General features: G+C 42.9%; 1 protein-coding gene across 1 annotated transcript in view; it reads left to right on the top strand.

The window, feature by feature from the left end:
* Positions 1–12,716, top strand: part of trappc9 (trafficking protein particle complex subunit 9) — a 285,531-nt gene that overhangs the window by 106,016 nt on the left and 166,799 nt on the right. Inside the window, exon 18 of the mRNA XM_080787679.1 lies at positions 2,437–2,552. Coding sequence (XP_080643805.1) covers positions 2,437–2,552 — 116 coding nt within the window. The remainder of the gene's footprint in view (positions 1–2,436; positions 2,553–12,716) is intronic.

Below are 12,716 nucleotides of genomic sequence, written 5' to 3'. Positions count from 1 at the left end.
AGATAGATTTCAGCCGTCACATTTATTAACGTCAGAACGAAATTAAGGAAGGATCAGCTGTTTGCGATCACTTTATAAATGCCGTGGCGACGTGGGTGTACTACGAAACCTGCACTCGAATCTGTGGCAGATTTTACACTCGATTGATAAATGAGGGCCTATGAGCTTGTAGATCTGTTTTTTTTTCAATAGCTAAAGTATAACATAATCCTTAAAACACAAAGGGCTTACAAAAGCGACTTGCTGTACAGTAAGCAAGGACAAAAGCATGGTAATTAATACATCAGATACATCACAATAGTCGTCATGAATCATACGTAAGCTAAGAACCATGGAACAGTGGAATAGTGGGTAGATTATTAGAGCCCTACAGTACATGGGTTCAGCAATTTCCCCATTGGAGTAACAGATAATGTTTGTGCTGACGTCAGTGGCTCCATGCTGGCGTCACAGCTTGGTTTGGAGTGGTGGTTGTGTGTGTGTGTGTGTGTGTGTGTGTGTGTGTGTGTGTGTGTGTGTGTGTGTGTGTGGGCTGGAAAAACTGGTGTGTGTGAAATCGGCAAACCCCTGTGACTGGGATGCACTGTAAATAATACTTTGTTTACCCCCCCCCCCCCCCCCCGTCTGTACGGTACGCCCCAGATTACATTACAGATATGACTGCATTGACTAGGGAAAACACTGCTTGGTTTTGAAGTACCCTTACCTGAGTGCTGCAACATTTTCCTTCCGAGGAGATTAATTAAAAAAGAAAACTGTGGCCATAATATTTCAAAAAGAAAACGGTGTTGCAGCATTCCATTCAATAACAGTTGTGCAAGTCAAGTTTCCCCTATAGGCCCCATCTCTGTATATGTGCACAACACAGTAAAGAACCTGGGTGCTCACTTTGACTCCAGCTTACATTTTAACAAACAAGTGTCCAGTGTAGTGAGTAGCAGTTTTTGTCAGTTAAGAACAATAGCAAAATTGAAACCTATTTTAGATTACCGTGACCTGGAAACTGTGATCCACGCTTTTAATCACTTCTCGATTGGACTTTTGTAACTCCTTGTATCATGGCCCGACTCAATCCACTCTCTCCCGCCTACAGATGGCCCAAAGCTTAGCTGCAATACTTTTTGACAGGAACCAGAATGCGCGAGCACATAACCCCGGTTCTGGCCCAACTGCAAACACGGAATACATTTAAAAATTCTACGTTTTGTTTTTAGAGCCCAAAATGGCCTCGCACCTGAGTACATTTGTGACCTGGTTTCTGCACCTCCCGCTTACAGGGAACTCAGGTCAACCTCCCACATGCCCCTTGTTGTCCCCTCAATGAGCCTAAAAAGCAAAGGTTTTCAGTCATTTCCCCAGTCTCCCACTACACATCAAGTCCAGCCCCACCATCGGACGTTTCAAATCCTCCCTAAAAACTCACCTTTGATCCATTGCCTTTAGCTCTTAGTCTGTGAACGTTTTAACCTCTTCGTAAATAGCATTACATGCTCTCATGTTCCTTGTGATGTTGTTATATTGTATTGTTATTGTATGAAGGATTGAATATTTTTCGTTTATTTTATTATTTTGTATTTCATGAGGTCCTTATGATGTAACTTTTTATATGGAAAGCACTTTGGGTCAACTTCGGTTGTCTTTCAAATGTGCTATATAAATAAAGGTGACTTGACTTGACTTGACTTGACTTGCATGTCATTTTGTTTAACCTTCCAGATCAGCAACTTCACACATTTGTCAAGGTTTAACATTGAATATAACGGTAAAATGCATGTGTCCATTTTCCACTTTATCTCACTTCTCTCCATGGGACCTCTGGTGGGCCCTGGACCTGTGGTTGAGAACCAGTGGTACTGTATACTAAGTATTGTGGCCAAGCAGTTGCTATTGCAGGTGGTTGCTAGAGTCCTTTTTAATAAACATGATTAAAAAAAATATATAACTTACACTTTACCAATGTTTATTTAAGTTATAGTTTATTTGTATAGTACATTTCAACAAGAAGGCAGTTCAAACTTCAAAGTGCTTCACATAAAACATTACGCAATGAAACATTAATACATTTGGGCATTAAGAGAGCAAATTCATTGTAAAATTTGAATATTAAAATATTAAAGTTGAAATATAACCATGGCAAAATGTGTGCAGCAGACGTGGGTAAATAAAAAAATTATAACCCTATACTAGTAAAAGGACAAAAGTCAGCTTTGAAATAATTTTCTGAGGGGAATATAGCAGACGTGCAGCGTTCTGCCAGTTATTCCACATCTGTGGTACAAGTTAACACTGCTTCTCCACATTGGGTTCTGATTCCGGTTTAACACTTTGGCATTTAGTGTATCAGCTAATCCAAACCATCGTCAGTTATTCTAATATATTGGTTCCAAATGAATACCTATGCCTAACAGTATGGCTGTTTGTGTTTTGACCGTTTAGATGGCATCAGCGTCACAGGCCTGCCCATGTCCAGTCCACTGCGCCAGGTCCTCAAGCCGCGGGCAGACAAGACTGGCAGCAGCGAGTCCAGCAAGGCCGAGTACAGTCACATCAAGGTAAGACACGCTGCTGTGTTTTTAAAATGTTTGACTCGCCTATAATGACGTGTCCTAACCTATCGCTTTAAACGCTAGGTTGGAAGTGGTTCATTCATTAGTTCCCTCTTGCTTGCTTGTGTGTTGAAGAGAAGGATTGTCAAACAAATGCGCTCACTCCCCATGCCTTTATTTGATGCTCTATCTTTACCGCATAATGAACGCCTCAGGTTATATTTGCCTTTACTTTATGTGTGTGCGTAATTGTATGTACACGTGCACACGCCCATGCAAGTAGCTAAGCCGCAGCATTGTTTTAACACCAAACTGCACCTTTTACCCCAACAAGTCTGAGAGAGCGAACAACGATTGAATGCAGCGCGTGTCTCCCTTGTGCTCATTTATACCCTTGCCTCTGAGATCAGAATGTAGAGTTTAGAGGGATATAACACAGAAGAAAAAAAAAAGTAAGAAATGAAATGATATATCATACTGTATATCATCTGACAGAAGGTGTGGGAACATTGTGATAGAAACAGTTGGAGTGGAAATATCCCGTTGTGAGGTCAAAGTGATGGACCGCTCTGAGTTGACTTGTAATGGGCTTTGAATAAAAGTAAGGGAGAACAAGTTGCCGAAAAGTAATGTTCCTTTCCAATCTCTCCATCGATGTCCTCTTTCATAACCTGCGTCAGTTGATCCTATCACTGTCAGTTCACATTTGTCTGTCCAGCGCTGGTGTACAGTATAATAGTGTGTCTACTGTAGGGCTCTGTTTCTGAACTTGTGGTCCATGGGTACTAATGCTATGCAATGATGGCAATGTAATATATATATAGATATATACAGCCCCGTCGTTAGGTATACTCTATACGCACTATGCGTAGGGCAACACGTTGCTGAGGGCAACACAATGAGCGAGGCAGCAAGCACCCCTTTTTTCTTTTTTTCACGCGTTAACTCCTGCGACGCAACTTGCGTGCCTCCACCACGGTGCTCTGCTCAGGGTATAGTTGCCCCTCCCTCTCACTCCCGTCTCCACCGGTCTGGTATAGTAGCAGAGTCACATGTACTGTCAACATTATTTTGTTTTGAAACAAAAGTGCATTCCCGCCGGTTACAAGAGAAGGAAATAAAATGAGGGAAACAGACGTTTAGACTAGAGGCTCCAGCATGATGCATCACTTGCAAAGTTGCAGGTATGTTGATGTGTTAATTATTTTACTAACATTAGGACAAGTGGGGAAGTAGAAACGTGGAGAGGAGATAGTGGGTTTTGGACAAACAGTGGTGTTGATTTGTGTCAAATGGAGTCTGTATGGCTGAATTAACACAAGTCTGTGTGAGAGGACTTATTGTGTGTTTTGGACAAACAAGTGTTGAGACTGTCACTCACTTTGAGTGATTTATGTCGTTATCTTTCTGTTCAAATCCAAATATGTTAACTTAAGAACTCTGGACATAATTAGGACATTGTTTATTAATTGTGCACAACACGTGTAGCCTATTGTATGTCAGCCTGTACGTATGTCTGTCTCCCCACAGTCAGACTGTGGGGTGACTGAGTTCTGAGTTCACTGAGTTCTGCCTGCTGTGACCAAAGGAGCGTAGTTCCTCCCCGCCGTGACTCATCTGCACTGGCAGCTGAAAGTGCAACATGCAGGCCACCGAGCAGACACACACACACACACACACACACACACACACACACACACACACACACACACACACACACACACACACACACACACACAGCCCACAGCCCACACATTCAATCACCAGGCACACTATTAACAGCACGAGCAACATGCTCTAGTGGAGTGGTTCTCAAACTGTGGGCCGGGGCCCCCGGCGGCCCGGCGGTACATTATTGTTAATAATGTATTCAATCAATGAATGATGCTGATTTCAGGCAAGGTGGTAAAGTAGATTTAACCATGTATTGCATCAAGTGTTATACAGTTGAGCGAATACCAGATTTCCCTTATCACTCGCCACTCGAAGCCTCCGCTCTTCCAACACCCACCTTCTCCCCATCCCCAAAACCATGCTCCGAACAATGGGTGACCGAGCCTTACATCTACATTACAGTACGTCTGTGGAATTCCTTCCCCTTGCACCTGAGAGCACCACATTCCACTGATGCTTTTAGTAATGGACTAAAAACCTACCCTTTGAACTATAAGGTTGATGCTGGGTTGGTGGAGTTAAGCTTTGCCAAAAGCAGCAGCAGCAATTCACCTTTAACTAAGCCGCCCCACCCTCTCCCACTTAGACACTCCCACTTGGACACGTTCCAGCCGGGCTCATTCATTCCAATGTAAATTAAATGGATTTTACACATTAAATACTGGTTCATTTTTGGAACCAGACCTTCAAAATCTCTTCCAAATCCGTCAACAAGGCTTGCCATATGCACTGGAAAAAATATGTGCGTGACATTACTCTTTTAAAACAATGTTTTATCATATAGAAAAACGTTATGCTTAGCTGTGATTGGACCATAGCAGTTTGGGGAGGGGCTTGGCTATAGGTCAGTTGAAAAGCAGAGATCCAGTGTAAGAGGGAGCTGTATGTAGACGGACCACCTTGTGGAGGCAATGAGGGGCAGCATGGCTGATTGAAAGCAATCAGCAGACTTGACAGCTGATTCCGGCTGAGGCGTATGCGTGACTCCTGTGCCCTGCATGAATTACCACAATGCTTCAATACTGAGTTCCATTGATCCCAAGCCAGGACTCAAGTCGATTGATTGATCATTAAAACAGGCATGCTCTGAAACTACATGTCGTGACAGTTTTTTTTTTTACTTTTCAAGTTGGACCCTGATCCAGAAAGGGTTTGATAACCACATGGTGTAGAGCAGGGGTTCTCAAAGTTTTTGGCCGGGGACCCCCCTAAATGCTTTGGCAATGTCTCGGGACCCCCGCCCCGCCCCCTCCCGACCCCCAATATAAATTGACTGCTACAATAACCTTAATAATAGAGACAATACACCATAAATAAATACCAGATACATACGTATAGGGAAGGTGTATAATGTGTATGCATGTACTATGTGTATTATGTAAACTCTACATTTCCAAAAAAAAAGTTTGTTTTTAAAATAATTTGGAGACCCCCCTAAATAATTTGGCGACCCGCCGAGGTGTCGCGACCCCCCGAGGGGTCGCGAACCACGGGCTGAGAACCCCTGGTGTAGTGTACCTGAGCACTCCAATAACAAGTCCAGTGCATGCAGTACGTGTCTGCGACACTAAACCTCCCCTGAGCCCGAATATAACCCGAATATAGCCATATACGGGTTTGACGCAACAGTGGTCGGAGTGACAGCTGGGTCAACTGTCTGAGACCCACCGGTGGAAGGTGACAAGTCTCCCTAATCACCTCTCGAGTTTTAAAAGCACACCACCTCCAGTCTGGCCCTGACCAGCTGCCCACATCAGCATTCTCCTCCATGGTTTGCCAAGAGTCCTCTCACCTTTTCTGTACTATTAATATACCTCCCTTCTGGACTCCTTGGCATAAATACATCCAGGCTCCTATACAGCCCCGACGCAGAGGCCGGCAAGGCCATTTTAATAAGCGGGTTGAGCTTGTTAAAAGGGAGAGTTTGACTGGCAGCTCTGAGTTACAAAGCAGATTATGCTGCTGGTGAGACCCAGGCTGAGGTAATCTTAGTGCGCACACCAATTGCATATGGATTTCCTGTAATGCGGGAGTACTGCTATGCACTGTCTTTCACCAATCCACACTCTGGTTGCTTTCAATTTGTGGCGGAGAGCAAAATGAATAATAATATGCTGACGGCGGGCGATGTATCTATTTTTAACGTGCTTCACAAAGCAACGGAGCTGTGTTTGGTCTAGCTTGTGCCTGGTTTGAGTTGGAAATCAATCTGTGTTTTTTACATTTTAATTTTTATTTTCTTTCTTAGGAGAATTTAGTGATCAGTCCCCACTTACTGTATGCAAGTCATTGTTTTGATAACCGGGGTCATTTCACAGATTCAATGAGTCCTGTCTGTCTCTGTCTCTGTCTCTCTCTCTCTCTCTCTCTCTCTCTCTCTCTCTCTCTCTCTCTCTCTCTCTCTCGGAAACAAGGTTCTTCAAGGTAACAATAATATTACGTCATTGTGGAAAGTTATTATTAACACATTGTCTTGCTTAAAGGTGATATAGGCAAGTTTTCAGTGTTTGTACACAGAATTGATCGAGTGTTTCCAAACAAATTAAAATCTAGCTCCACCCCCCTCCCCCCGTCATTCTATTGGCTGAGCCAGGTCACTTCAGGCTATGGGGTTGTTGTTGCTGCTGGGAGGGACGCTATGGATATTGCGCTCGTATGGCTAAATATGACATTAAAAAATTATGAATTTCTATCGATATCATAGTTACAACAATGACATTGAGTTGACATGTTTTTTTAAGGGTAACTGTAGCGTAATCACAATATCACAAGACTGACACGACGAGTCCCGCAAATGAGGAAGTAGGAAGTAGTGGAGCAGACTCACTGGCTCTCAATTCAATTATCTTTCATTTGTAATCGTGCATATAAAACATATTGCCCCTCAAATGCCCCAGCCACTACAGCATCGTTCATGTGAACTACTTTGTCCACGGTTATTCATCGCTATGATGATCAGCGACGGCTTGTCACCGTTGGCGAGCACGGGTTGAATGCAAGCTTCAAGCCGGCCGGACCACCAAACCATGCGCTATACATAGCGATTCTCATAATTTCAACAGGCTTACATATTACATCATAAACATACTATTTCACATGAACAATGGTGAAACTAAGATATGGGGATAATATTATACTTGCAAATTGCAAGTATAATATTATCCCCATATCTTAGTTTCACCAATGCGATTTCATTGCAAGTTGCAATGAAATCGCATTGCGTTTTCATTATAATACTGCTGGGTCGAACACACATGCAGTCACAGCCTCGCGCTGCAATTGGCTAAGACTCCGCGTCACCCCCCACACAGACCCTCCTCCCAACACGACGCTTCCGTCCCGCGACATAAACAACAGTGGATATAAACAGATACAAACACATAGAGGGAGACAAAGGGAGAGTGTATGTCTACAGGGCAGCAGCTCAGCATCAAAATATAGGGGAAGATAGAGGGAATAAGGCCACAAATATAGATAGATAAATATGTTGATTTTTGGCTGAAAACTTGCCTATATCACCTTTAAGTTTGTTTCGGCACTTCTTGTACCTAGTCACCACGTATATAATAATAGCCGCAAGCAACACTTTGATCCTATTTTTAATAACTGTAATCATTCTCGCACATAATGCGGGAGGCAGCAGGACGTTGCATTATTGAAAACAAGCACTTCCAAACTCCAATACTCATACTTTTTCTTCTTTTTTAAAGATATATATATTTTTTTTTTGGCTTTTTCTGCCTTTATTAATATAGTTGGAACGTAGACTGGCACACACACCATCAGCCTGGCTCAGCAGCCTAGGTGCCCAGACGGTTGAGCTAACTGTCCGAGGTCAATACTTTCACTTCTAATCCACTACATCTCGGAGACAATTCTTTGTAAACTGTACTTACTACGGCAGTTACTGTGAAGATGTGTTATTGTATTACAAAACATCTATATTACCATTTCAGCCCTTTTTATTTCGGCCATTTGAAAATAGCCAATGTACAAGCTCACAATGTACAAGCTCACAATGTGCCGCGATGCAACGCATTGTGATCTTGTAGATCTGCTTTTTCAAAAGGTATGCATTCTGCATTAATAATATATAATTTACAAAAAAAAAATATCTTAAAATTCTACAATTTACAAATTAGGCATTTAGCAGACGCTCTTAATCCAGAGCAATTTACAGTAAGCAAGAACAAAAAACACATGGTAATGCATCATATATCCAGGTAGTGGCCTTCAAACTCAGACTTTTTCTTGTAGCCTAATAGAGTATTTTCTACATTGTGGTATTCATACTGTTCAGTAAAGAAAAATTGTCAATACTTTTTTTCCACCACCGCTGAGGAGGTTAGGAGGTATAGAAACCTCTCTAATGCCTCTCTGAGGAGGTTAGGAGGTATAGAAACCTCTCTAATGCCTCTCTGAGGAGGTTAGGAGGTATAGAAACCTCTCTAATGCCTCTCTGAGCGTCTACAAACAACCAGATGGCAATTAATTCATGGCAAGAGATGGCACACACTTTGCCCACCGTGTCTGTCGCCGCAGAATGGCGCCGTCTCGGAGACCAATAATAATCAAAGTGCGTCGGAGGCTGATGGAAACAAACATGATGAGATCCAGGTGGCTTAACCGCAGTTCCAACACTGTATCGTATACAGCAGGGGTCTTCGACAGGGGGGGGGGGGGGGGGTCCTCAGAGTTACTACAGGGGTGCCTCCAAAACCTTGTTTGATATGGATCCCTATTACATTTCTGAGGGGAGCAGCGGCAGTGTGTGCTTGTAGACTTTGGGCAAAGAGGTTTGGTGCAGAGGGGGGAACAAGAGCAGATCAAGTGCATAGCCAACGGTCAAGTTTAGTAAGTATTAAGTAAATATTCAGTGGTTAAATGACTGAAATAAACAAAACGCATGAATTCACACTGATGCTCTATGAAGCTGCCTATGCAATCTATGAAAACGCAATATTATACAATAAGTGGTGGGAGTTCTTGCTTCATTTCTCTCAGCTACGGGGACGTTGGCCTGAAAAAGACTTACCAACTTACCAAAACACATTGACCACTTGAAAAATATTTCAAAATAGACAAAATAGCTGAACCATGAGAAAAACTTAAATACAGCAATGCATATTTTCTTTGTGATTTGCATTTTTATTTAAAGCATTTTCTTTTTAAATCCGCAAGTACTCCAGTACTTTAACTCAGGTAGAACTGTCACTATGCAACGTTGACTTTATTTGACCAGGATACTTCTCATACTCTCATACAGACTTATTTTGAAGTATGCTGCCAGCTCTACTCTTCTACAACATAATGTTATTGCATCATTTTTCTCTTTAGAAGGTTTTAGGCCTATGTCTTTTTCAGAAATTACTTTGTACAGGTGGAAAACTTTAGTTAAACTTGCAGTGACGCATTACTTTATATCTGGGTTATCTTCTGATAGTTACAGTATACTTGAATGTCGACATGAAAGATGAATGACAAAATAGGCTACAGCTGTTGTTGTTTATACGCTGCTGCTCGCTGAAAAAAATACCAAGGACTCGACAGTGATGTCACTGTTATGCTATGCAACACGGAAGTAGCAAGGAGTCAAATTAGTTGTTTCTAAACCACAGTCAGTGACATCACTGACAGATCCTTTGTATCCTTATGCTCCCGGACCTTACAGGTCCATTTGGTTCCATCCTAAAAAAGCGAAGCAGAGAAAAAAGACCATTTGCTGCATCAAAAGTAAACGACAAGCTAACTGGTCAAACATTTAGCCAAATTGTCACGGTCTGGAATGGTTGAGAACCACTGTCCTAATGCATACCAGACTGTTATTTCATTTTGTATTTTTCTTTATACATGTAGAGTCTACATGTAAAAAAATAAAAATAAAGAAAACTTAGAGCTGTTCCACAAGCAACATTCTCACAGGGGGATGGTCTACATTGTAGACCATCCCCCTGTGAGAATGTTGCTTGTGGAACAGCTCTAATTATGTAGATTAGCAATGGGAAACTGTGTTGTTAGGCGTGGAGTCACCTATAGTGAACTTTTATATTTCCTGTTATTTCTGCTTTTTCTCATCTGTGCCTCTGCATGCGTTATCCTCTTTATTGGATATGCATACCATCCCAGAAGAGAGAGAGAGAGAGTGTGTGTGTGTGTGTGTGTGTGTGTGTGTGTGTGTGTGTGTGTGTGTGTGTGTGTGTGTGTGTGTGTGTGTGTGTGTGTGTGTGTGTGTGTGTGTGTGTGTGTGTGTGTGTGTGTGTGTGTGTGTGTGTGTGTGTGTGTGTGTGTGTGTGTGTGTGTGTGTGTGTGTGTGTGTGTGTGTGTGTGTGTGTGTGTGTGTGTGTGTGTGTGTGATAGAGAGAGAACGAACAATCAAAATTGAGTTAATTATAACGGATTAACTGCTAATTGATATTATTGGGGGACATGCTACAGCAAATGCCAGAACCATTATTGTTGACCATGGAACATAAAGTGTTTGTTTCTAAACTGACCTTTAAAAAGGAGCATTTATTTCATGATAATTAGACTTGTTTGTTTTCTTCTTGTTTTCTGCCAGACATACGGTCAGTGCTGGACTGGGTACATTCAGATGCAGATACTCTACCGACTCGTCGGGGCGAGGCACATACAAATACTTGAAATACATAAGCCCCTTAATACGACCACTTTTACAGAACAACACAAATGATGACAACTAATTTATAGCTGGGCCTGGCTCCGGTTGGGGGAACTCTGAACTTCCCCCAAGCTCCACTCTCCAGCTATATTATTGACGCCTTGGTGGCACACCGCCGTGTGTATATTGTGGCAACCCAGGGGAGAATAGGTACAGATTCACAATAAAGTAAGAGGCTCGGAGTCAGAGGCAACGTAAACTTAAAGCGTCTTTTATTTAAAGTCTTAGGGAAAGGGGAAAACATCAACATAAAGGTTCCTCTTCTCAGGGGCTTAGGCTTCTCACTTGCAGTCCTGTGGGTAGAGCAGAGAGAGAGCTAGTGACTTAGTTGGGGGAGGGTGCTGTAGGCTCTCCCTTGAGGAGTTCAGTCGGCCTAGGAGGGAGGGAGAGAGAACGATACCAGGTGAGCCACAATACACGCACAGCACATCCACGTGGGTCCAAAGGTTGGAATTAGGTATTGTACTCACTTGAGAGATCTCCCTCATACCATCCTCCTCATGCACAGAGAGATTCCTCCTTCCTCACTCCTCCAGCAGTTCAGACTCACTCACCAGACAGCTTGGGTGTCGGCTCTTTAACAGCTTCTGGTGATTGCCTTACTGGCAAGTGCGTCCATGTCCAGGCTCCCATTGGCTGCAATACCTGTACCGGGTGATATACTCCCTCTATCACCTCCCTCATTCTGTGGGGAATAGGCCTGGCTGTTTCCCCTGGTTTGCCACAATATCTACTGTATATACAATATACAGTAAATTTTTAATCTAATCGATTAGATTAATTAACTGTTGGACCGCAAATGTATTGCATTCACTTAGTTCACACGTAGTTCTTGCCGTTAAATCAGTCACTATACTAGTTAGTCCTGCTATAGTAGAAAGGCCCAGTACCCTGGGTGCTGAGGACTGGAGTTGGGAAGCAATGCGGGGTGGAATTGAACAGCAGCAAGGAGGCAGGGGGAGAGAGAAAAAAAGATAATCCCACGTTTTCGATTGCAAACGACTTCAACTGTACAGGGGGCGAGCGGCGTGCACTGCAAGCCGTTCGTTTAGCTCCCGCATGCACCTATCTTCCCTAGACAGATGGCATCGGGAGGCAGTTCAAGGGAAGAGATGTGATATTGAAAGAGCAAGTCGCCCGGCTCAGACGTAGCCCACACATTATCTTCAAATCCCCAAATGTCTCGGGAAATGTGGAAATAAGGCATGAGCCAAGTGCTATTTTTACTTGGAACTGCTTGTGATGCCGCACTGTTTGCAATTCGGAGGTCGCCGTTTGAATATAAACGCGGTGATGTCTGCAGGTCTCTGGAGAGACTGTCTGAGAGAGTGGAAGGCATTCATTGGCACACATGATGGCAGGGTCACACTGGTGCCGGCTCTTCTGCACCTATTGGCCCGTTGGCTCGTTCACACCACCTGAATGCTTGATAATAAAATTATACATTTATTTTTTAATAGACATTTTTGTAACTGGAACCAAGTTGCCAAATAAGTTAAGTCTGACAAAATACATTTTCTAATAGTTCTTCTCTCAGAGATCACTGGTTCTCAACATGGCATATGGGTCTCTATTTAGCTGGGTCCCCATGATTGATACTACAAAGAACCAAATGGACACTTCTGGGCCTGTAATTGTACAATTGGAGCCAAATGGACTCATACAGGGCTCCAGAGTGCAACTTCATTTCTTAACCCATTTTGGGCGTGTTTTAAACATTATGTTATAATTTAGCTATTGAAAAATAGCAGATCTACAAGCTCATAGCATTCTAGCCTTGCCACTGAGTGGCGTGCTACAAACTTGTAGGTGTGCTA

This window comes from Protomyctophum bolini (genome assembly GCF_963924005.1).
Source record: "Protomyctophum bolini genome assembly, chromosome: 17".
Lineage (NCBI taxonomy): Eukaryota > Metazoa > Chordata > Actinopteri > Myctophiformes > Myctophidae > Protomyctophum > Protomyctophum bolini.
Note: the sequence above shows the minus strand (reverse complement) of the source record. Positions and strands in the feature narration are given on the sequence as shown.